Below are 24,934 nucleotides of genomic sequence, written 5' to 3'. Positions count from 1 at the left end.
AGGTCTATCTTGCAAATGTAGGTACATGGCCTTAAACCAATACTTTAATGTCAGTACTATAACCTGTGGGGTTGGACATATTTGTAACTGTAATCTCAAAGTGCCATTTTTAGAATGAATGTGTGTGTTAAGATTAGGTACACTCTAAATACTGGGGATAATTATTGTTAGACTAAAGTTAAGCTTCTGATTGTGGAGCATAATAATTTGCCCAGATGAAGTACCTGCGGCTGACGTTCATCAAATGAGTACTGCATGCGCATGTTAGACAGGATAATTCGGCGTGTCATGCGGTTTTCTGAGGCTGAGCTTCGCAGTCGCTGGAAGTTCTTATTCATTCGGTACTGCCGGAAAGCAGTCTGGATTGTACGTGCAGCTCGTCTGCTCAAGAAGGAACCGCCATATTTCTTCTCCAACATCTCCACCTGAGATACAGAGAGGAAAATCAGAAAGGTTGCTTCCACAAGCCATTTTTCTATATTCATTACACATACTGTAAAGATTTAAAAAAAAAATCCTATTAAAGAAGGAACTGTTCTGTAAGACATGCATTTTATATTAATAAATGGTAATAAAAAGGTTTGCTTGACATCATTCATCAGAAAACCTAAAAGAAATGCAAGATGCCTCATACAGTGGACAAAATGTCACAATGTCAAAAATGTGACAAGAATTCACAGCACTGGAACTAACCAGCTGTGTAAGATCGGGCGTGGCATCAGGGTATGATGGGAAGCACACAAAGTGATGCACCCATCATCACGGTGCCCACGGTGCAAGCCCCAGGAGGCAGTGTTATGATCTGGAATTGCTTTATTAGTCAGGTCTAGTCTCAGCAATGTTATGTGGCACTAAAATGAAGTCAGCTGATGACCTGAATGTAATGATTGACCAGAGTATCACAACAATGGAGTTTCCAGAACTGGCAGTGTCTTGATGTGTGTGGCTTTTTGGCTACAGAGTGTCTTACTGAAGACCAAGGCAGGTCTATGGAACTAAGAGAACTAAAATTCTATTCATTAAACCCAAACTCGTCATGTTCTTTCAATGTTTTAGGAAAGCTGAGCATCCTGGGTGCTGTCGGAATGCAATAGAGTAGTCTTGAGTTATAAGACTAATTCATATGCTCAGGTCATATTATGAATGCTTTGCTCCTTAATAAGAAATGAGAGTTTTAAACTACCAGCAGTGTACGGATGGGAAAAAAATGCTTACTGCTCTGAGTCTTCAAGGAATTATTATTATTCCTAATAATAAAATGCCAGCTTAAAAGGCTACCTTAATCAGACACAATGCAAAAAATGTTACAAATAGTAATATTTGTATTTTAATACAATTTTAATACAATGTATTAATAGAATCCACAATTAATATTAAAAATAGTAATATTTAAATGACCTAATTCACTGTGAATTAGGACTAAATAATAAACATATATTGAATGTAAATAAACACAAGTGTAGTCTTTAATGAAGTTTCTCATAAAAATAAAACTGTTCTTCTGAACACACAAACACCTTCTTATCCTGCAGGTCTGTGGAGAGCTCATAGCTGTCTGAGAGTGCTTTGCAGCGTTTGTTCTCCTCCTCTTCCTGCTTACGCAAAGCCAGGCTGGCAGGCTGGAGGCGTGTGTGCTGGGCCCAGGCCAGGCTTGCAGGGCTTGGTGGGGCCACAGGAGGCCCCTGGGAGCCCGGTGGCTCTCCCGCAACCTTTCCGTATCGCTCCGAAATGCCCAGGTATGGGCCCTGACTGCAGGAGCTGTCTGAGAAACTGCCTGTGTCCCCACAGTGAGGATCCCCTTCCACACTAACATATATATAGAGTGAAAAAGAGAAAGGAGGAGAGGGAGAGATGAGTATCAACGAGTCTTAAAAAAGCTTAAATCAAGGTAGTCATGAAAACAGAAATAGAATGACTGCATGTGTCAATTATGGCACCGTGATGCCAACAAAGCAAGATCAAAACAAGACCATTAACAATACATGGTGTGTAAACAGTCATATTAGCATGCTAACACAAAATTAGCCCCACAAACACCCAGAGCTCAACCATCTGGCAGAGAAAAGAATCAGAGAAACCAGAGAAGATGAGAGAGCACAAAACAGAAATGCAGGGGGAACACAGTGGAGAGCGAGAGAGAAACTGAGACAAAGAAGAGAGAGGAAGGCGGGAAAAAAAAACAGAGCACCATGTGTGCCACTCTGTCATGTGAGAGAAGTCAGGCACCATGGGTAGCGACAGCTTTGCAGCTCTGAGTCACTCGGCAATGAGTCAGAGAAACTGCGAGTAGGAGAGAAGAGAGTGAGAGAAATACTGGACAGAGTACAAAGACAGCGTGAAGAGCCATTCCACTGTACCTGCACCCACTCTGCCCTCTGTAATAGCTAAAACAGTACAGCATGAATGATTCATTACTGAACACTGTTCATGCTCAGCAGCTCCCAGTTTCATTACAAATCACCTAAATAATCAACCCAAACCACATACGTTCACAATAACCTCATGACATGACATACATCGCATTGCATACATACCATGTGCACATGCAGAAAAAAAAGTGTAGCTTGTTCTTCTGTGAGATTAATGTTGGATCAATAATAAATGCTATCGTAACCTTCAATGATTTAAATCTATATCCATAAGACAGTGAAAATTCCTTGTTTTCACATGTAGGGTTTGCTTGCATTTAGGTTGAATGAGAACATAACATGCATTGAAATATCCACCTTAGTTTTAAAAATATATTATTGTATGAATTGTCCTAAATAAATAATTATTAAACTATTAAATTAATAATTGCTAATTAACTGACTTAAAAATATAGTTTCTATCCTCAATATTTAGCTTCTTATAAAAATAACTTGATCCATTTAGCATTTTATTTTATTTTGCATTGAAATTTTTTATATTATTAGAGATAATATTAGAGATGCACCAGTTGCAATTTTCTTGGCCGACACAAATTAATGACCTGCTGATGCCAATTTTGGCCATTTCTGATTTTCTTTGTTTCTAGAAAGCATTTTTTTTTTCAACTACACAAGATAACAGTACTTTCTTCTGTGTACTGATCAGAGCATTTATGTACAAATAAAAATTTTTTTCAATAGGGCCGGGCAGGAAAAAAGTGTAGACACACATGATGGTGCTGCTAGTGCACCTCAGCTCCCCCGAGAGCTCACGGCTACAGAGATATAGTGGGATTTGAAATCACAGATGATAGAGCAAACACTTTTCCTTGCTCTTCTCAGGCATGCATACATGATCGGGAAAAAATAGTTTATATTGTTGGCTGGCTGGGACGATTACCCGATTATGGCCGATCAAGCTGAAAACCAATTGATGCCGTTCATACATAAAGTCTACTGCTTCAATGTTTTTAGATCCTTTTGTCAGATATCACTATATCTACTGTAGTATACTGAGGAATAATTAAAAGCAAGTATTAAAGGCTTATATTGACAATTACATTAAGTTATGCAAAGAGTCAATATTTGCAGAACTTGTGGGTTTTTGTTTGTCCACCTGCCTCTTGAGGATTGACCACAATAGGTTTTTGGCTACTCTCAATGGGATTAGGGTCTGGGAAGATCCCTGGACATGGACCCAAGATTTCGATGTTTTGTTCCCCGAAATAGTTGCTTAAGTGGGTTGGGGAACGTCAGGTAAAAGATTAGAAAGTCATTTCTAGGAGGGGCTGATCCTTTTTCAAATCAAGTGATTCTGTTTTGTTTTTTTTCTGAGATGTTGGTGTTATAGCTATCACTTTGCTGTTAAAAGTTGCACTGAGTAAATAGAGCTGGATAGAATGAATACTGTCAGTCTTTATGTCAGGCTGCAAAGTACAAAATGTAATGATTTTAAAGGAGGATGATTCTTTTCTATATAACTGAAAACAACAAAAAATAAATAAAACACCGAATAAGAATGTGTGTTTAAACTTTTTACTGGTACTGTATATGACCTATTTATCAGGAAACACAACTCTCTATAACAGGATGTTTCTGCGCTGTTATGAGTCTCAAGTAAATGAAAGTGACCAATGTAATCAAGACTTGCTTCTTGATCTCATAACGCTTCTGTGATTCTGAGGAAAGAGGCAGCAGTCTCACAGAAAGTTATTGACCACTCGTCAGCATAAGTTTAAGGCGTCATCATGGCTGACCTGTTTGAGATATCAAAAGTCCTTTTGCAATTTTGCCTTCTCAATGTCTTGATCCTATAAGCCCAGCTTGGTGGCCATCATATAAAACCCCTAGGAACAGTTTATTAAATTTCTTTGCAAACGACCCAAAATAACTGACTTCCTTGAAAGTTGTTCAGCTCAATGAACTAAATTAAAGATCTACTGGGTTTCGTGTGCATACATGCAAGTGTAAATGAGCTATGCAGCAAAATCTTGTGTGAGGGCCCTATGCCACGCCCAGGCCGCAGACTCTCAAGCAGCTCAAGCTTGGGCCCTAATCATAAGTTTATTAAAACATATAATGCTGTTTAGAACGATTGCCACCATTAATGAAAATGTGAAACATCAAACCAGAAAGAGAAGAACGTCACAATAAATAATATTTTGACATGAAACATATATGAACATTGTATAGTCTGTCTTATTATGTAAGTAATAAACCAAAGACATCCTTACAATGAATATTGTATGACACCTGCTCTGGAAATGACATTAGCAGTGTGTCTCTTCCTATAAAATCTAAGAAGCCTGGAGACACTTGCAGAGGATCGTGTTCCACTGCAAAACATTTTAAGCTCCTTTACATTCCGATCATGATTTAATTATAGTTGTCCTCATAAATTATAAACTAATATTAGAATCTAGTCCAGAATGTAATTATATCATCATGAAAAAGGCTATAATCAACATAATAAGCATTCAAAACAATCAAATATGATCTGATGTAAATGAGTTTCCTTAATCGTTAATTGCAACAATTTAACAGATGATGAAAATCTCGTTAAAATTGCATTATCAATGGCAAGTCTTTGCTTCCCCCCTCCCTCTCTTTCCTTCATACTCACATGTAGGCTTGTGCCCTACGTGGGAGTTTCTTCTTTCGATGGAACCACATGGCTTAGGACATACACACTGGAACTAAGTAACAGTCCCATCTACCTCTGTGGCCTCGCATGAAGGTTAGACAAAGATGAATACTGCACGGTTCTTAAAGTCTTAAGCTGTACTCGATAGAGCATCATTCTGGATCAAAAACTCCTGACGACTTGTCAATCAGCAGGTTTACCCCTTAATTTCATTTATCACTCCATCACTAATAAAAAACCCCTATAGTGCATTTAAAATGATCTCCACACATTTCTCAGTGTGGCTTTTCGATCTGATTCCTCTATCTGTATTCTTCCTACAGCACTGCAAATCTCTCTGCACAGCAAGTGGTTGGTAACCACCAACATAGCAGCACAGCATTAGCAACCACGAAATGCTCAACAACAAACAAAGCTTTACCACACCCAACCCATTTAAATTGGAAAGTGCAAATGTCTCTACAGCAACTGAACTCTTGAATGCTTAGCCTTCTTCTCCGATTACATGTCTAATCAATTACATTCATCTACAACACCTCTCTATCTATTTCTCTCTCTCTCTCTGTTTGTCTTTCTGTTTCTCTCTTGCCCTGTCTCTCCCCCTTACACATAAACGAGAATGTCCTGTATGTATATGTGTGCACGCCAATTACACCAGAGCAGCTGCAGAAACCAATCACATGGTTTGTGTGTGTGTGTGTGTGTGTGTGTGTGTGTGTGTGTGTGTGTGTGTGTGTGTGTGTGCGCGCGCGCGTGTGCATGTGTCCCTCAGGCCAGCACACACTGAGATAAAACCTAGGTCAATACACACACACACATAAACACACAGTGCACAATCTATTGCTCTTTTGAAACTGACCGATTCTGTTGTCTAGCATAAAGATATGTTGTAATGAATAGCCCAAAACCTACCTAAAGTATGGATTTCAAAGAAAATTTTTTTATGCAAATAACTGGTATGGCTGCAAAACAGTATGGTATAGTCATTTAAAATGAGTGAAAAAAAAACATTTTGATATTTGATGCTGAACATACAATCAGTAGGACTCATTAATATATGTTGGTTAATATTCTATAGTATATTGAGATTAAATGATATAATGACCCCTTTCCACCCCTGTTAATGGGCCAAACATAGGTGGACAACTGTCTATTTCCTCATTATTTTATATAGCAAGAAGTTAAAGGTCTGGAGTTGATGTCCTTCCTGACGCAATGCTCCCATTTTATCTGGGCTTGAGACCGGCACTGCATCCAGTGGCTGGAGATCGAACCCAGGCTTTCCGCATGGCAGGCAAGAGACCTACCACTGAGCCACCAATGCCCAGCTATCTGCTAGCCTTCATAACGGCTCTAATCTGAGGTGCTAAAGGTGCTAACGCTTAAAGAACCTTTATGCGGTAGGTAGGTTTTGGTCTTTTTGGTCTTCTGGGAGCCAGTTTCATTGTGGTGCTTGATGAGTTTTGCAAACGCGATTGACAATACTGTTCTTTGTAAAAACTATTCTAGAACAGCTGACCTTTTCTTAAAATAAAATAAAAACTATTATCTTAGAATACCAACTTATGGTTGTTGTTGCCTAATTCCCTGATGCTCCACAAAAATGACCACAAAACAATAAAACGACCAGATCGAACATCTTAATAAACAGTGAAAATAATGTTTAAACAGCAGCCTATAGACAAATATTGAAAACATTAACTTATATCAGAATGAGCAGAGAAAGGTTTAAAGAAAGGAATCGAAATATCAATATAGGAACTAAATTTAACGATGATCTGACAGTAGAATGAATTCTGAAATGTATAACGCTATATTATATGCTCATATTTAGCCAAAAGCTTTAAAATCCATTGCATGTACTGTACTTCAAAGCATGGATTAAAAATGACCCAAAGGATATTCTAAAAGCAACCCAAGACATTTTAATGAAAAGAAGTGGTACTGTATGTTCTGCAATGGGAAAGTCAGTGACCTGAGCTGTATCCAATTGACCATGTACTGTATTTTTATTGTGGAAACTGTTGGCCAAATGCCCCAAGAATAAGCAGGAACTGAAGCTGCAGTAAACACCTGAGCATCGCCAGCAAAGTAACCCAGCATATAGTGGCATCTATGAGCAATTCTGCTTTAGTTTAACAATATGGCTTCCACACGTATTATTTGGCAACTATCCCATCCTAAAATGTGCATACTTTTTTATATTGTGTGGAATAAATGCATCTGCATAGTTCTGGTACGAAATCCTCATTTTACCAACTAAGTTAACTCTGAACACAGCCCACGGTGTCTTGGCCCTTTTGCTAAGTCAGGAAAAAAGATTTTAGAATAACATGTTTTTGAGGTTCTGGCAGTCTCCTAGACAATCCTGTAACAGTGATTCACACTTGAGTGCCATGTCGGGGGTCGGAACTGGCAGGAGATTTTTTAAGAGTAAGAAAAAGACTTTGGACTTAGGAAGTTAGTTACAAGTGCAGGTGGTAAATGTCACCCAACATAATGCATGAAAAAATAAACAAGTAAATTCAAACAGATAAATCAATTATTTATATATAAAAAAAATGCCAACTCTAATACTTTTCCGTAGACTTCCATAAACTTGTCTTTAATTTTTAATACATGTTGTGCAGGAAATGTTTTCCTTCAAAGATGTAATTTTTTTGTTATATTTTACTAAAGTTTAATCAATCTGAAAATGTGGAATAAAATTATATGCAAACTTTCATTTTGGGGAAACCGGAACAATCACTTGTCACAGTCTATACAAACATGAATTAGCTTTTTCCAATAGCACAATAAGCATGAGCAAGCAGCTGAAACATCGAGTGTGAATCACTTTACTTAAGCATATCACAAATATCCTTGGACAAAATTGTGGGGAAAACAATGTTAAGTTATTGTCAAAGTAAATCAATGTTAAATTAGTCATTTCTATTATAAATTATATTTTTTGTATTTAGAAAACATGAAAAAAAATTGTTACAGCATCGGCTATAATTACAACTGAAGGTTAATATTAATGTGCTTGTTCTAATACGTTATCGGTTTTATAGTAAGAAGTAATTTGTATGATTGATAAAATGTTTTTCTAAAAAATCACATTATAGCACTTTGTACTACATGATCATTCATAACATTATAACCACTGACAGGTAAGGTGAATAACATTGATTGCCACCTATACAACAGCTGAACGGTGGTCATCAAAAAAAAAGTCAACATAGCACAAATTGCTAAAAAAGTGAGTGCTGGCCACAAGAGGAAGCCACCAGAACACCAGGTGCACCACAGTCCACTGCGCATGAGCCAAGCACCCATGGGATATGCCAGACAAACATCACCCAAAGAAACTGCTGCCAACATCCTTGTGCCAGACACTCCATGTGGTAGGATGGCCGAGCGGTCTAAGGATTAAGGCTCCAGTCTATTCCGGGCCATGAGTTCACCGCTGCCAAATAAGGATTCAGGGCCAGTGGTGGCTCAGAGGGCTAAGGCACTGAGTTACTGGTCGGAAGATCGGCGGTTTGATCCCCAGCTCCTCCAGGTTGCCATTATTGTGCCCTAGAGCATGGCCCTTAACCCTAACTGCTCCAAGGGTGCTGTGATGCTATGTAAAAAAAGGAATTTTACTGTGTTGTAATGTATATATGACAAGAAAATGCTTAACTTAACCCATCCCACCATCTGAAGTCCTTCTGAGCCACCAGGTGAAGGGGAACATTTTTATTTCTTTGTATCATGATGAGTTGCATTTTTTTGTCTGCTCATCTTCAAAAAAGAGAAAGATAGACTGCTGAAGGAATGAATGTTCATAGCTGATATAACAATGTTTCACATCATTAAGCATGATCACGAACAGTTAAAAATTCATCTAAATTGCTGTGTTATAAGAGAAGTAAAACACTGCTGAATGGGCTTTTACTGCTAAATAATTGGTGTCCCTTTTATACAACTCCCTGCTATGTTTAATGTCTTGTATATCCTAATGGAATTAGCATACATAAATATTATATTTGCCTTTACAAAATAACAGCTCGAATAACTCAGAACTTGGGCATTTCCCAAAAATCTGACCTCTACATATTCATGCAGTATTACAAAGCTACAAAATTCAAGCCAGATCCACTCAAAAGAAACATGCAGATATCTCCAACCTTCAGTGAGCACCACATCCATCAGTTACGCCAAGAGCCATGTTTCTCTTTCTCTTATTCATGCTGTTCTCTAATAGGACATTTTTGTGCTTTCCCACCGAGCCTCATGCTCAGAAACTACGGCAGCACCAATGCAATTTAACTCAAACACAGAATCTAAGCTTAAATATCTCAGCTGGAATGCTCACTGCAGAACCTGGGTCTGCAATGCAGAGGCAGAAAGTTATTCCCACTTTCATTTTGATCTAAAACAATAAAGAAGTACTTTCAGCATTTTATCCCAGACAGACAGTGAACAATCAGGGCTATACAGTGCAGACACAATGCCGAGGAGGTCAGCAACAAGGCTCTTTTTGCATGTCATTATAATTTCATTAAATAATATGTGACCTGACGAATCATAGTTTTTCCACTCTTTTACAACAAAAAATAAGAGTTACTGTTCCTTGTACAAAAGAAAAGTATCGTCTCTGTGAAAGTATATGAATATGAGACAACGAGACGATAAAGATGGAGGGGACATACCGAGAGAGTCAAGATTTCACAAGGGCACAGGCGGTCAGTGCTGGCTATAATTAACAATCCTGTGTGATTAATGGAACGGCTGTTAATTAAACGTGCTGCTCAGACTGCTGCTGAGGTTTCTGTCCAGAGAGTCTGGCAAAGACCACACAGCTTGCTAACTCAATACTCAACCTTTAATGTGGACAGAACTTTATCAACCCACAAAAAATATATTTATCTTGAGCTGGACATAACATTGTTAGTCACTTAATCAAGCAGCAAGCAGTTGTACTAATAGTATTAGTAAAGTAAAGAGAGACTGTTCTCTGTAATGTACTCGATCAGCCAAGATCAGTACATTACAGTACTGATCATTACATTTACATTACAATTACAATATTTAGTCACTGAAATCCACTTTTTTTTTTTTTTTTTACAGACCGAATCTATCACAGGAATGCCGCTAACAAAAGATCTTATATCTGTGACATTTTAAAAAAATGCTTTTAATGATACTTTAGAATATGACTTTCAGGGATGCAGTTTTACATTATGTTCCCAAGTAACGTGCTTTTGTCTCGGTCCCTCTGTCCCTGTCTTTTTGGCTTTGGTTTGATCTTTGCCTATTTGCCTAATTTGTAAATATGAACTGCTCTGTGTTAAACTTACCAAGCTAAAGCTTACCTGTATTTCAATCCCCGTTATGGACACTGACTACTGGACTGCCCACACTAAATATTATTCAGAGCACCCCACGCTAGCAACTGTTCTTACTTACATATGCAGCATAAACACACACTCACGTGTAAAAACGAGCATGAGTGCTAGTGCTGCTGTTATTTGGCCTGTTTTATTTTTTCTTCATTAGAGTGGGCGGGGTTTCCTTTATAAGTGTACTTTGTTTTCGTAAACTGGCAACCCAGGTAAGCACAGGGACAAAAATGTGCATCACTGAAAAAGCAAATGGGGGCTCTGGGTTTATAACACAGAACAGGATGTGGTACAATAATCGTTTAATCTTGATTAACTTGTGTTTATATTCGTTGATAGCTGAAATTGCAACTGAAAATAAATTTTGATTAACTGCACAGTCATACTGTGCAGTCCACTCATGTTCTCATTCTACACAACTGCAAGTCTACGAATGTTTATTGACACATACCTTTTGGCCATATTAGACATCTCTACAAAGCAACTGTAGATTAAATTCACAACCAAATGCATGGAGAAATAGGTGCCATATTAATACACAGTTTGCTAAATCATAAATAGCAATCGAATAAAATCATATCCCTGTCAACCACAGTGAATACTCTGAGTGAGTCAGAGCACAGTGCTTAGTGCAACAGCACAGTGTGTGTGCAGGAATATCATACCAGTAATCCTGAATTGGCTCGTACATTATAAAGTCCCTCATTTCATTTTTGGATGACCTCCATGGAAGGAAAATAAGGCAGATCATTTGCATAGGACAACAAGCCATTTATTTCACCATTCCCATGCAGTCACACAGTCGACTGCAGTCCATGCAATTACCTTTTTATTAACCACATGATCAACTATTTGATCAAAAGCATGATTAACCATTGCTTCTTCTAGGTTAGAATTTCAGCTTCTTCTTTTTTTCTTCGCTGTTTTTCATAGCAAGCTATACCAAAACAAAGAAGACATTACTATCCAAAAACATTAAACGAATCAATAAACTGAGCTATAAGCTTCTTGGGTCAGCAGTCTCTGCTCATCTCTTAAATGCTCATTTTCAACACTTTCAGCACAGGGTATAACTAAATAAATTTTGGATCAATAGACAATCAATCTCATTAGCAATAACACAGAGAATAGTCAAGCCAGTGCTTCAGCAGGTGCTTTCTTTCCATTCCATTTTACCTTCATTATGTCCCTGCTGGCTCATTTAGCAGACATGATGATGTCCTGTGGTGGATTGAACAAATGACTCAGAAAATTTCAACCACCAGAAAGCTTCAAGAAACGTGTTCGTCTCTCTAGAGTCTAATTTTAGCTCACTTCTTGTAATCTGTCCCCTTGGATTTAAAAACAAACTAGTGTATGTGTGTGTGTGTGTGTGTGTGTGCTTGTGCATGTGACAAGTGCTTACATGCATGCCTAATTAAAGGCTAATTTTATACAGTTTCCTAGATGTAATTTATTTATCTATACACTTTGATCATAGAACCCTTCCAGCCTTTAATAGCAGGAAATGCAGTGTCATTGCAGCAGACTAGAAACAAACCACACAGCTTTTTTTTTTTTCAGTACATTTCAGAGAGTTGAAAAAGTAACCCCTGGCATCACTGTATCTGTATCCATGTGGCAAAAATCAGAATAACTAGGCAGTATGGTGATCTGCTAGCTCATTCTCCTCAAATTTACTGACAAGAATAAAAATGGCATACCCACCTGAAACACAAAACCAGACAGTACTTGCTGGAGCATAATATATGTCTACATAGGTCTGAGTCATAGTGACATGTTTGTAAGAGATGTTGGATGGAGAAAAAAGAGGAAACATTTTATTTTAGAGTGACCATAGGACTGACCAGGGAATAAGCCACAGACTGAAACAATCAAAACTAAATGTATTTTGACACATTTTACTTGCCATTTCTGACCTGGGGCAAACAGTGATAAGAAAAAAAGCTTATGGATTTTATCAAATTCAAATATGAACATCGGTTCAATATGAATAAATAATTGAGTAAAAACACTTTTTTAACCCAATATTATTTGCTTCTCGATTTTCAAAGGCAGCACAGTGGGGAGGGTTTGATTCCCACCTTCAGATGTGTGTGCGTGGAGTTTGCATGTTCTTCCCGTGCTTGGTTAGTTTCCTTCAGTACTCTGGTTTCCTCCTACAGTCCAAAAACATGTAGATCAGGCTGACTGATGTTTTCAAATTACCTGTAGTGTGTAACTGTGTTTGTTTGAGTGTCCTGCAATAGTTTGCCAGAGTGTACCCCACCTAGTGCCCCAAATCCCTGAATCCCCTGAGGTAGGCTCCAGGCCTGACGCCACCCTGTGCACGATAAACTGTATACAGAATGAGAGAAAAAGTGTTTTTTTTAAGTCCTGAATATGATTAAAACCCAGAGCACTCATCTGGCCTCAGGATCATACCCAGGTCACGCGTGGTATGAATCAGCAACATTACCTACTGAGCTGTTGTGCCACACATGATAAAATCAGGTTACCGTAATACTATAATTACTTTTCCCCACCAATCCCAAAACGTCTTGAGATTGATCACACTCACTATATAGACAATTCAAACTCCCTGAAATAAACTCAGGGAGCTCCACCAAGCACTAAAATCATAATTTGATGAAAAGTTAAATATTTGATACAAACTGAATACAATACTGTATGTTTGCTTAACAGTGTTTGTTTGCAGTGTATTAAGCTAGCTTCATTTATTTTTTATAACACTGAGCATTTGCTATATAAATAAAATTTCTACAGATTTAACCTTGGTCAGATCAGGTTTTGTTCATTGGTGGTGATGTTTCTTTCTAGCTGCAAACCTCACTAATGACTATAGGATTATCCTCTTTTAACCAGGTTTCTATTGACAACATGAGCAAGTGTTTTTTGTCCTTGTATCACAGAGGGAGAAAAAAAGTACAGAAAAATTATACACGAAAACATTGAAAATGTGTAAAAAAATAAAAAATAAAAAAAAAGAGACAAAATAAAGACAAAATAAATGTACATGTAAACATGGAAAAATGGCTACCTCTATTAGCAGCATATTAGCATGTTTTTACCTGCTAAAGTGAAATTTTCTCATGTTTTCATGTTAACTAACAACTGGCTATCTTAGGCTGTAAGATATTTTTTGTTTTAGAGCAAGTATTTAATTTTTCAAAAGTTAACAACAGCCGAAAGACCTCCACCACCTAACAACAATGATTTACCACTAGCTAGACCAGAATTATTAGCTACTGGAATTGATAAAACTATAAACTGGTATTAGCAAAGAAATCATACTAACTCAGTTAAGTTACAGTTTTTTTTTTAAACCAGATGATTCCGTCCAATACTTGACCACCCCACTGTTTTTTAATTTCAGAATGTTAATTTATGGACTACTACAACATGTTTATCAATCAACAATTAATGTCTGTTGCATATTTATGTTTGATGTAAGTCTAAAGAATATTCCTTAGACTTTAAACCAGATGTTGAACCTAGTTTTAAAATGGGATATTTTGAACTTGTGTGCAGAAACTGTGGCAGCATAAGTGTGCCAAATCTTAAGTACATCTATAAACTTTAAAAGGAACATCTAGACCACATGTCAGAGTCAAAAAGTTCAGTCAGTCTGTTTGCATGTCAGGATTGTGAAAAATTACATGTCGTTTCATCATACCATTTTCAATAATTTTACAAAAATCCATCTTTAATAATTTTACTATTAATTAATAAAATAACTGAATAAAGCAAAGGGGAGCATTGTAAAAATTTCTCATAATCAGGGGTGAAAGAAATGTTAAATTCTTACTGGTACTATGTGCCCCAAAAGTGAAGGAAATAAACCATGGTGGTGTTGGACAGTTCTGCAAATCTCGCAAGTTTCTCTTCATAATTTCACTTATTTATTAATTACAATCCCTTGATACATCTACCAAGTAGTGTTTTTGATGGTTTTGAGGTTAGACATTTGTTAGCTTTGTAGCTCGTATTAGCTGTGAACAAAGTGGTGAAGTAAGTCATGAAACTGTCAGTGTGCTGGTGGAAGCTTCTGCTAGCGTTACCGGACAGTCATGAGAAGTCAAAACACAACATGGACAGTCTAGAGGCAATTCGAAATTACTTAAAAGCAGTAAATAAACAGACAAAGTGTAATGATTAAAATGATTTCATCAGATGTGTTTACATGCTGCCTCTGGTTTTGTAATTGGGTTTTGGCAGGTAGATGCTCTCTCCTCTTTTCAATACTGCATACCAATACTACTGTAAATCTTTGGGTGGTATGCAGCACTGGACATTCCCGGGCTCCTTACACCTATGCACATAATCCTATTTGTAGCTCAACCCACAGGGGGTCAAGACTCCTACTTGAACCACTGATCTATAGTCTCTTTATTGTTCTTTATAAAATTAGCCAAACACTGGTCACTTACTCACATTAATTCAAAAGTTCGCTTGTATCCTGTAAGTCACCACTTTAAGCTAGACTTAAATTATGAATTGTATATTTAAAGACTTGTTCATTCATATTCATAATAATTCAAGGTATTTTCACATATTTTTATGTTTTTTTTCTTGTCATGTGTTTTTCAGCTTAATTAGAGCTACTTAATTTTGATAAAAATGGTGAGGGTGGATGCATGGGAAAATTAGTTTACATTTATAGTGTAACTATGGTAAGTGTTCTTAAGTGAAAAAGACTAAAATAGCACATGAACTATTGATTAAAAATGTGGTTTGTTTAAAGTAATTTTTTTTTTTTTGCAAACCAAAAAGACCAAACACAAGGTCACAAAGGACACTTTGAGAACCCCTAGTCTAAAACAGTAAACTGAATTTGTTGTTAAACTTATCTTCTTCCTGAAGCTGCAAATAAACACTATGCGTTTACTGCCTGCACTCAAGTCCACAATTGGTGTGTTTCCTCACTACAAGCGAACCATGCTACTGTAGCGTTAATCTGGGACCAGATAGAAAAATCCATTATGGTATCGTTATGTAACTTCCCTGAACTCAGGCGCACAGAAATAACCAAAATATACAGTGAGCCAAATACAAAATCCATTATACTGTATCACAGCAACTTTAGGTCAAGCATGGAACTTAATGTGATATTTGTGATTGTAGAGGTTTCCAGACCAATTTCTTGTTTGAGAGTGTGTACAAAGCTCCGAGGCCCAGCTTGGAACCCTGTCAACAAATGGACACCCTCAGGGGCTTGTATGTGTGTGTGTGTGTGTGTGGTCGTTGACAAGGGTTGCCTTTGATCAATAAATCTACTGCTGTTAGACTGCATAACATACCACAATATTTGTGCTTACATACATATTTTGTACGTGTGTGTATGTGTGAGACACACAGTCTTAATGCTTAATTATGACTCCTTGATCATGCTGAGTATCATATGCTTATAATTAATTCCTAAAATAGAACTGTAACCTGTCTGAGTCATCAGAGAGCTTAAATCTGAGTGTGTGTGTGTGTGTGTGTGTGTAAAAATCACACTATGCAAAGTGAGAAAGCTGAGTGTTGCACACTCTAATGTATTGCAGGTATAAGTGAGAGACAACACAAATGTGTCGATTGCTCTTATTTTGAAGCAGACAAGAGCATGTGGCTCACAATTTCGTAATGTCTACACTCTCTTAAAAAGCAGGTACAGATCCTTATTCTGTACAGCACAGTGTTTAATAGAACAAAAGCACAATATGATTAAATGAAAATGCTGAAAAAAGCAAGCTAAAGTATGAAGCGCCTGGAGGATTTTAGAGCATTAGACTTTAGGATTGTGAGAATAGGTGTCATGCCACCTCGGGTTACAAGTTGGCTGTACTGTAGTTGCAATCACAGTTATTATTGTTATTATTGTTAGTATTTTCGTTCACATGTTCAGGAATGCTTGCAAAAATGAACTGTAAAATAAACATAATGAGCTAGTAACAGTAACTGAGTTAATTATTAAAATCTAAAGTTGGGAAACATCATATTTTTTAATAGTTTGAACCTAATTAGGTAGTCACCTGGAATAGTTTCTACCCATCTTGAAGGACCTTCCAACTCATCCCAAACCATAACCTCTATTGGAATTGGATCGGGTGATTGTGGAAGCCATAACTCAATTTTTTTTAACTAACAGCTCTTACATAACCTAGGGGTGTGTTTATGGTTATTGTCCTGCTAGAAACGAATGTTGATCCCACTAAGGAGGAAACCAGATGGTCTCCTAATGAGAGACAGTTTCATCAGTGTTTGATAGTTTTGTGTTTGATGGTTTTGAAATTAAAATTCTTGGGATTTTTTGGATTGACTGACTTTATTTATTAAAATAAAATGGACTGTCTTATCTCCTTTACTTAACTGAGTGTTTTTGTCATAATATGGATTTGTATAGCACTAATAGGGCTATTGACTCAGTACCCACCCTTCCTCTGCAAAAGACAACTGGTTGGACATTAAGAAGGCAAGAAATTAACAAAAGAGTGCCAAGCTGTCGTCAAAGCTAAATTTAGCTACTTTGGACAATCTAAAATCTAAAACATATTCTGGATTGCTTAACACTTTTTTTCTCTTTCACAGTTTGTAAGTCTTCAGTATTAATCTACAATGTTAAAAATAATAAAATTATAGAATAAATACTGAATTTGCCCCATGTTTGAACTTATTGAATGCTTGCAGAGGTGAGAGGTAACTGAATACATTTACTTCTTTACTGTACTTAGTTATATATTTCACATATCTGTACTTTACTTGAGTACTTTTATTCAAGGATTTTTATTTTTTTTTTTACTTTTACTTCGCTCAAGAATCCAGCAAGTAACTTAACTACCTTTCTGCATTTTGATGTGTCACTCAACTGCATTGGGGTGTAGTATTTAAAGTTGTAGTTTGCTGACTGCTGACTATTATATTTAATTGACTTTTCTTCGAGACATGCAATACTAACGTAACAGGTGTTTGAATTCGAAATCAGAGCTGGTTGCTGAGAAAAACAGAATGTTCAAAATTAGGAAGCAGGGAGAGAAATAGAGATACTTTTTTTATTATTATGTGATCTAATACAGGGTTGGGGCAGGCACATGCAGGAGATGGGTAGTATGGGGTGTGGCAACCCACCGATGTTGGAGCTGGAACTCAGATTTTCAGATCCTCAGTTTTACAAACTAGAGCCTTAGCTGCCTGAGCCCCTTATGCAGCACAAGGTATTTTAATAAATCTTAAAGCCGCACACACTCCGTTAGAATCAATGATTTCCCAAGCCTAAAGAAAACTACAGTTGCTGTTTTAAGAGCTTGTCATTAACACTGTGTAAATTGCATGACTGATGAATCAAAGCCTTGTAATGGCATTCAGCGATTGCACATTTGCTTGATTAAACATAATGTGCACAAATTAAACACTCATTTTTTTATTTGCTAGGTACACTAATCACAGGTGGATATTTTATTGTATAAACCAACAATATAGAAGCATTTTGAATACTGTAGTTACTGATTTTAGACCTTTCTTTTGGTCAGGACAATGTATTAGCCCCGCCCCTCTATCCTCTCCACTGCTGGGAATTTTATATACCTATTGTAAATGAAATCTGTGCTCTAAGAGACAGCAGTTTAATTTTTCTGTTAGAAAGAGAATGTCACTTTACCTAAAACATTTTCATTTCATTAACAGATCACAGTACAGTGAGTTCCAAAAGTATTTAGACAAAAACTTTTTAAAAAATTGCCTCTGTTCATTATCACCATGTTTTTGAAACCAAGCAATCAATATATGATTGAAGTGTAGACTCAAAGAAATTTTATTTTTGCATTAAAAGGCCTTTTTAAAAATGTGCCTGGATCTTTATAGGGTCAAAGATGAATAGAAACTAACAAACCGACAAGTTCAGTTAAAATGTGGTCAGGTGCCTTGATTTAACCCAGTGGTTCTCAAACATTTTCTGTCATTCCCCACTTAAGGAGGTGGGCGAATTTTCAAGCCCGACTTGTCAACAAAATGATAACGAAATCGGCCAAGTTTACAATTTATTGAAACATCAATTTCTAAACCAATAAGATAAAAAAAAACACCAGGTTCAAAACAGATAAAATACACGTGTAATTGTTATAACAGACTTACTTCGTCACTTATCTAGAGCTTTCTTTTAAAGAAGTCGAGTGGCTTATTACCGTGACTTGGGTGTGTTGTCTCTAAGTGTCTTCCTACTTTGTTGGGTCTCATGCTGTCTGCTGCCAGTGGTTTAAGACACAAAACACACATGGGTCTCTCCTCTGCCCTTACCATCCCCACCATGAATCCAAGCTTCATCATGTTTTCCTTTCGACTGGCTTTTTGGTTGATTAGGCTGATGTTGCTGAATCACCTGCTTTTTTGTGGTCCATGTAAAAAATGTATCCATTGACGTTATTATGCTCACTACATTGTCTTTAAGCTACATCCGCCTTAAATTATACATGTTTAAAAGCATAAACACTATTATTCTCTACGGTGCAACAAATGATTTAGAGATCATCTCAAAATGCCGCACACCAACAAAAAGCGTAGAACGATATTGATCTTCCCTTTCGTTCAGCGCCTGAAGGATCAAAAAACAACTTTGTTGCCACACTGAAAACTAGAAATGCCAGACTAGTACTGCCTAATAAAATATTAATTTTTACCAAAAATACATAAACATTAGCATACACATTGGAATAAATGAAATTACATATAATATTGAATGCCGACCGTAAACCATTATTGTTGCACTATTGTTACACTTTTTCTCTGATGTTATTTTAATTTACTTGTTGAATAATCCATTTCTTTGCGTGTGATTGTTTAGTTTTGAGTGTCCGATCTTTATTGTCAATGAAGAAAAGCATGAATTAGAATAGATACTTTCCTATTATTTTCCACTAATGTTCTCCCGTTCATTGCGCCCCACCTGTCATGTCACTTTGAGAACCACGGATTAAGCCCTTTACAAACATTCAATTTATTTCCTTATGTTGCTTTTGCTGTACACTTTGGGTCGATATCCATCTGTGCTGTAAAGGGCTGTCCTATCGGTTTAGCAGTACAGTAGAACCTCGGATTACGAGCATAATTCGTTCCGGAAGTGGGCTCGTATTCCAAAACACTCGTAAACCAAATGTAATTTTCCCATAAATAATAATGAAAACTCAAAAACTTTAAAAAATAAATACATAAAAATTATTAATACAAAAAATAAAGTAAAAATTTATTAAATTAACCATCACTTTACCTTAAAAAAAAGGAAACGCAGACAGATAAGTGTTTCCGTTTGTGCAAGCAGGCGCTTTGTGTGTGTGTGTGTGTGTAATGTGCGTGCACACACACAGAATCGTGACAGAGCAGAGTTTCTGTGTGAGGCAGAGAGTGTGTGTGTGTATGTGTGTGGAAAGCTGAGAGGATCCTCCGATCCTCCAGCACTGCTCGTCTCATCCCACCCTCTCTCGGGAGGAGGGGGTGGGAGGGGGAATTGTAAAGGCCTCTCAGCTTCCCACACACACACTCTGCCTTACACAGAAACTTTGCTCTGTTGTTAATCCCGTATTAGAACTGAGCAGGCTTTTTAAACCACATTCAGAGTCCACATGAACAGCTATCAATAACACTTGAAATCAACCACAACTTGCCATCAGACTGTTAATCAGTAAGCTGTTTAGTAACTTGCTGTTTTGAGCCGTGAATAATTGAGTGAAAAATGGCTGTAATTCCTAAAGAATTTATGCAATATTTTTGTTTAAAAAATCTTAAGAAGAAATCTCGAAATTTCAATTCAAATGTGCATCAGCAAAATTCCTTCTCCATAAGGCAAAACTTATGGACCCTAATTTTTAGACTAGAAACCAGCAGAAAAATAAAAGGAAACTTAATCGCATTCTTTAATAATGTGTCTGTATACAGAAACAAGAAAGATATTAAAAGAGAAAGAGTGAAGAACTGGAGTAATATATTATCTCATGAATTATGATGATAAAAAATGAGGAAGATGAGCAGAAGAGACATGGGTGTGATCTCATAAAAGTACACAAGGATCAGTCAGCTGCTGTTATTGGCTGGAGCACAGGACGGGCAGACAGGTGGCCAAGGCAGAATGAGCGGAGGATGCCTCATGCAGCGAGAAAGAGAGAGAACGAGAGAGAGACAGTGATAAAGAGCTAGAAAGAGAGAGAGAGAGAGAGAGAGAGAGAGAGAGAGCGAGAGCGAGCAAAACACATGCTTGAGCTCATTTCATTACTAACACAGCAGCAGTGAGAGCATCAGAGCTTGTGCTTTACATTTTAAGTTATGAAAATTAGCACACTAAAGCTTATTTCCTGCTTGTCATCTTAATAAAGAGAAGGAATCAGCAATATGGCGCTAGAACACACACTATGAAATTTTCTGTACCGAACTATCAAAGCAAACGATAGCAAAATTTTGTTACAGCAGGCAGCTCAGCTCTGAAAACTGCCCAGCAGACTGAATCAACACATTGTCCTTTGCAGAGAGATACTCTGACATTGGACTAATACCAACACTGAGAGCATGCAGACAGGCTTGGCAGTGTATTCACAAGCCCTGCTGCCCACATCTGGAGCAGAAAGAGACAGAAAAAGATAAGTAAGAGAAAGAAAAGGGAGAGTTGGAAAGAAAGTCTCTTTTTGCAATATAGTTTAGTGACCATAAAAATCCCATACTTTTTTTATGATCTTAGTCACTCAACACTATAAGGTTCTTTAAATCAGAATATTAAAAAAATATATTAAAAATGTGCTTTTCGGGAGACCAAAGTAAAGGCCACCACCGACTGGCTTTGCTAAACTTAATCATGGGTTCTTTTTCTCCCGCTGTTTCACCCTATAATATAAAAAGCATCTAAAGTTCAATAATGATGTGTTTTATACTTCTTTATATCTTCATAGCTTAACCAAACAGCGAACCTGTGCTCTGGTCTCGACACACCATTTTAAACTCAGACTGACCGATCCAAAGCTCCACCCACGCTTAATTACTAGATGCCAAGCTTCTACGAGTGAATGCCAAAGTCAAGTCAGCTTCACACTTAATAGAGGCTATTGGTATAACCAAATTTTATCATGTTAACATTTACAGTAACACATTGAACTGATTATGTGCAAAAAAAGCATATAATACAAATATGGATATGAAAATGTTTTTTTTTTTTTGTTGCCAGATACAAGGACTAGAATCCTATATGATTAAACAATAATAACAGCTAAATAGTCATGCAAGAACTTTACTTCATTATTGGGCTTTAGGAATAATTCTATTAATTTCTTTATTCATAATTTTTTTACATTTAGATGTGTCTAAATGTGTCTCCAATATGTGTCTTAAAACAAACAAACAAAAAAAAAAGAGAAAAACAGTCTATGCTTTTTGTGATTTTTCTGTTTTTGCAATGCCAAGTGCTTAAACAAACCAATTAGATTTTTCCCTACTGTGATCTCACATAAGAACATCATCGCCACCAGCTTGTCGCTCAGTTCTACTGTTCCATGGTGTTGCACGGCTCAGCAGGAGCTCATTTACATAATAAATGATAGGTTGAGCATAATCAAGGGAGGTTAAGCTGTAAAAAAAAATGCATTAAATCAATTGACTATTTCAGTTGCATCATTAACAAACACTCTTCTGTGACCTATGTTAACTTATCAGAGAAATATAGGAACTTAAAATTGAAGCTTATTGAAGCTGGTGGGAAGGGGTTCCAGATATCAGAAACCTCCCACCACTACACTAGTTTAAAAAAATAGCACAATAACAAAAAAAAAGCTGTAATATTGACCACACCCACCAAACACAGATACAAATGACAGTTTTACACACATGGGAGAGACCTTAAAGATGGGGATGGGTGTCTAAAGTTCAAGACAATTGAAAATAGACTTGCGTTTTATAAAAATCTAACCTTCTTTACATTACATTATATTGCCCTGATAACTTCAATTCAAATTCATGCTGAATATATTATATTACCGGACCTGCCAACCTTCATCCATGCAAACCTTGATTCAAAGATTAATATTGAAAGTAGGTTAGAACGAGTTATTATTAAATAATACATCAGAAGAACATTTTTTTTGTCCACAGTAAAAGAGAAGACAAGCTAAGGTAAACTCAACTCTCTATTAATACCCAACATTCACTAGTATATTTTTAATATCAAAGACTTATAATTATTAAGGAAGCCAGTAAGATGTCGTAACGAGCAAAAACCAAAAATGATTAAATCAACCAACTTCAAAGAGTTAAAGTACTGTTACCAGTGATGATAATTAGATAGTTATTAAATATAGTTATTTCACATTTGAACACACAACAAAGAAAATGTTTACCATGGGCATGTTAGTCAACTGATTTGAAAATCAGTAAAAGATTATATTTTAAAAAAGTATGAGTATGTTTCCTGAGCAACATTTGCAAAATGACCTAAAAAAAATCTACTATCCAGGTGTGGTTTCATGAGTTCCCGACTGCACAGTTTATAAAACAACTACACCCTGTTGTCCCCCCAAACCTCAAATGGTGGATGTTCTATCTGGTTTATCTTAAAGGATTATTTTATACATGGCAGGTCAAATAAAAAACAATATCACACAAACCTAGTTGAAAAATCCCAAATCCCAGCAGCACAAAACTACCACTGTCCTTAAGCAAGATTCTTTCTAATCAGCTGTTCATGTTGTATACTCAAAATTCTCTGCATAAATTTAAAAAACACAACATGAAGGACTTTAACTGGATGATAATTAAAGTGCACCTAGCCTCAGCTGATCTACATTGTCTGTTTCATCTCTTTGATTAGGTTAGTGTGCAGCCAATGTGTAGAGAGCCATATTAAAGGCTAGTCACAGCTGAGCAATCCATATTACACTGTTATTATCCATGTCAATGTTCAGCTGATGGGTTTAGACATCACAATCACATCTACAACCCTTTTGTTTCATATCGGCAGTGGGCAGAAATACTATATCAGGTATAAGGGGTTGCTTTTAAGGGCCCTTGAGTCACACGTTTTAATAGAATTGTATTGTAAATCCAATATAAGCCCAAGGAAAATGCTGGCCTAAGTGCTAAAAGCATGAATGATGTAATAGCAGAGAGTAACAGTTGCTAAGCAGTGACTGGATGGTCAGAGAAATAAAGCACTCAGTCAATCTGTGAATTATTGTAGCAGTCTTAAGAGAAGTTATTCGCTAGAATCATGTTCGATCAGCTTTATACAAAGTGAGAACTGATAAATTACTAATTAATCAAATACAGATCTCCAGGATGAATGCCACAAATCCATTTTGTGTCCAGTGAGGTGGTGTCACAATACAGCCATCATAAAATACAAGAATCATTCGGTAAAGCCTGGTGAAATATGACCTAGTCAAGCTAGCTCATAATCATTTCTAAAAGTTGCATGAGGTCCCGACAAGTTGCAAGGCTGAAACCTGGCTCGGCAGTACATCAGCGCACCTTTAGTCCCTACAGCCCTCTCTGCATGGCAAGTGCGCTAATTCAAAGCGGCCTGTAAAAGAGAAATGAAACGTCATCTGCTGTTTAATCACATGAAAAGTCTTTCGTAATCCGACAGCCTCCTGCTAGGAAGACCAGAGAGAGTGAGAGAGAGGAAGAGAGAGAAACACTGCTGTATAATATGTTCAGTAGGCATCCTGTCTGTAGTCATCGCCAGTGCATGCAGCATCGCAGAATATGCATTTTAACACAGGGTGCTTCAATTCGATGTTACAGAACAGACAATAACAATACAAAACCGTGCACAACGGTACAGCTTTTGGATCCAAAATAGATAGAAATTACCCACTGTCTAAGGGTTACTGTAACACAATGCAACAGAATGTTCTGCCCTGTTATATTCAGGAGATGGGTGAAGTCACACATGAGTGAAAAAAAAGACATGAGCCCTAATTGGATAAGATTGAGTTTCACAGGGAGTGTGCAATAAGATATCTGCAGGTCTCTCTCACATTTAGACAGCATTGTATGAATAGGCTTTAACTGGGTTGCTTTTTAAAATAAACTCCATATTTACAGTATGCAAACTTTTACAAGTTTACATCATTTATACACATGAAAAAAAAAAATTAAGAGTATGTTGGATAAGTAAGTTTTAAGTAAATTTTACCTTCTTAATTAGAACACTTTTAGTGTTTCCGTTTTAAAGAGAAAAAATGAAGAACCTGAAAGGCTTCTACATTTCCTAAGACTGTAGAACACAACAATTTACATGATATTCTGGTTTATATGAATATAAAGTGCGATTTAATAGCTAGCTGTCATCATAGCAGGGCGTTTAATCAACTGACATCATTTCCTTTGATGAGGCTGAGTTTGCACCTAATGAGCTCTTAGTGAAGATAGTAAGAAAACGATGTGGTAACTTGCATGCACTATTTAGAGACTCTTCATACGCATTCTTTATTTTGTAATTGCTGGATTTTATTACCTTGCTTAGATAATGGTATATACATATAGAGTGATCAGCCATAACATTA

At 36.8% G+C, this 24,934-nt stretch overlaps 1 protein-coding gene across 2 annotated transcripts in view; it reads right to left on the bottom strand.

Annotated features, from left to right (window-relative positions):
* Window positions 1-24,934, bottom strand: part of LOC128530467 (IQ motif and SEC7 domain-containing protein 1) — a 95,109-nt gene that overhangs the window by 10,421 nt on the left and 59,754 nt on the right. For both annotated transcript variants that reach the window (XM_053504431.1, XM_053504432.1), the window contains exons 3-4: window positions 1,518-1,806; window positions 225-425 (exon numbers count right to left, since the gene is read on the bottom strand). In XM_053504431.1, the coding sequence (XP_053360406.1) occupies window positions 225-425; window positions 1,518-1,806 (490 nt within the window). The remainder of the gene's footprint in view (window positions 1-224; window positions 426-1,517; window positions 1,807-24,934) is intronic.

The sequence above is a fragment of the Clarias gariepinus genome, chromosome 9 (genome assembly GCF_024256425.1).
Source record: "Clarias gariepinus isolate MV-2021 ecotype Netherlands chromosome 9, CGAR_prim_01v2, whole genome shotgun sequence".
In the NCBI taxonomy this organism is placed as follows: domain Eukaryota; kingdom Metazoa; phylum Chordata; class Actinopteri; order Siluriformes; family Clariidae; genus Clarias; species Clarias gariepinus.
Note: the sequence above shows the minus strand (reverse complement) of the source record. Positions and strands in the feature narration are given on the sequence as shown.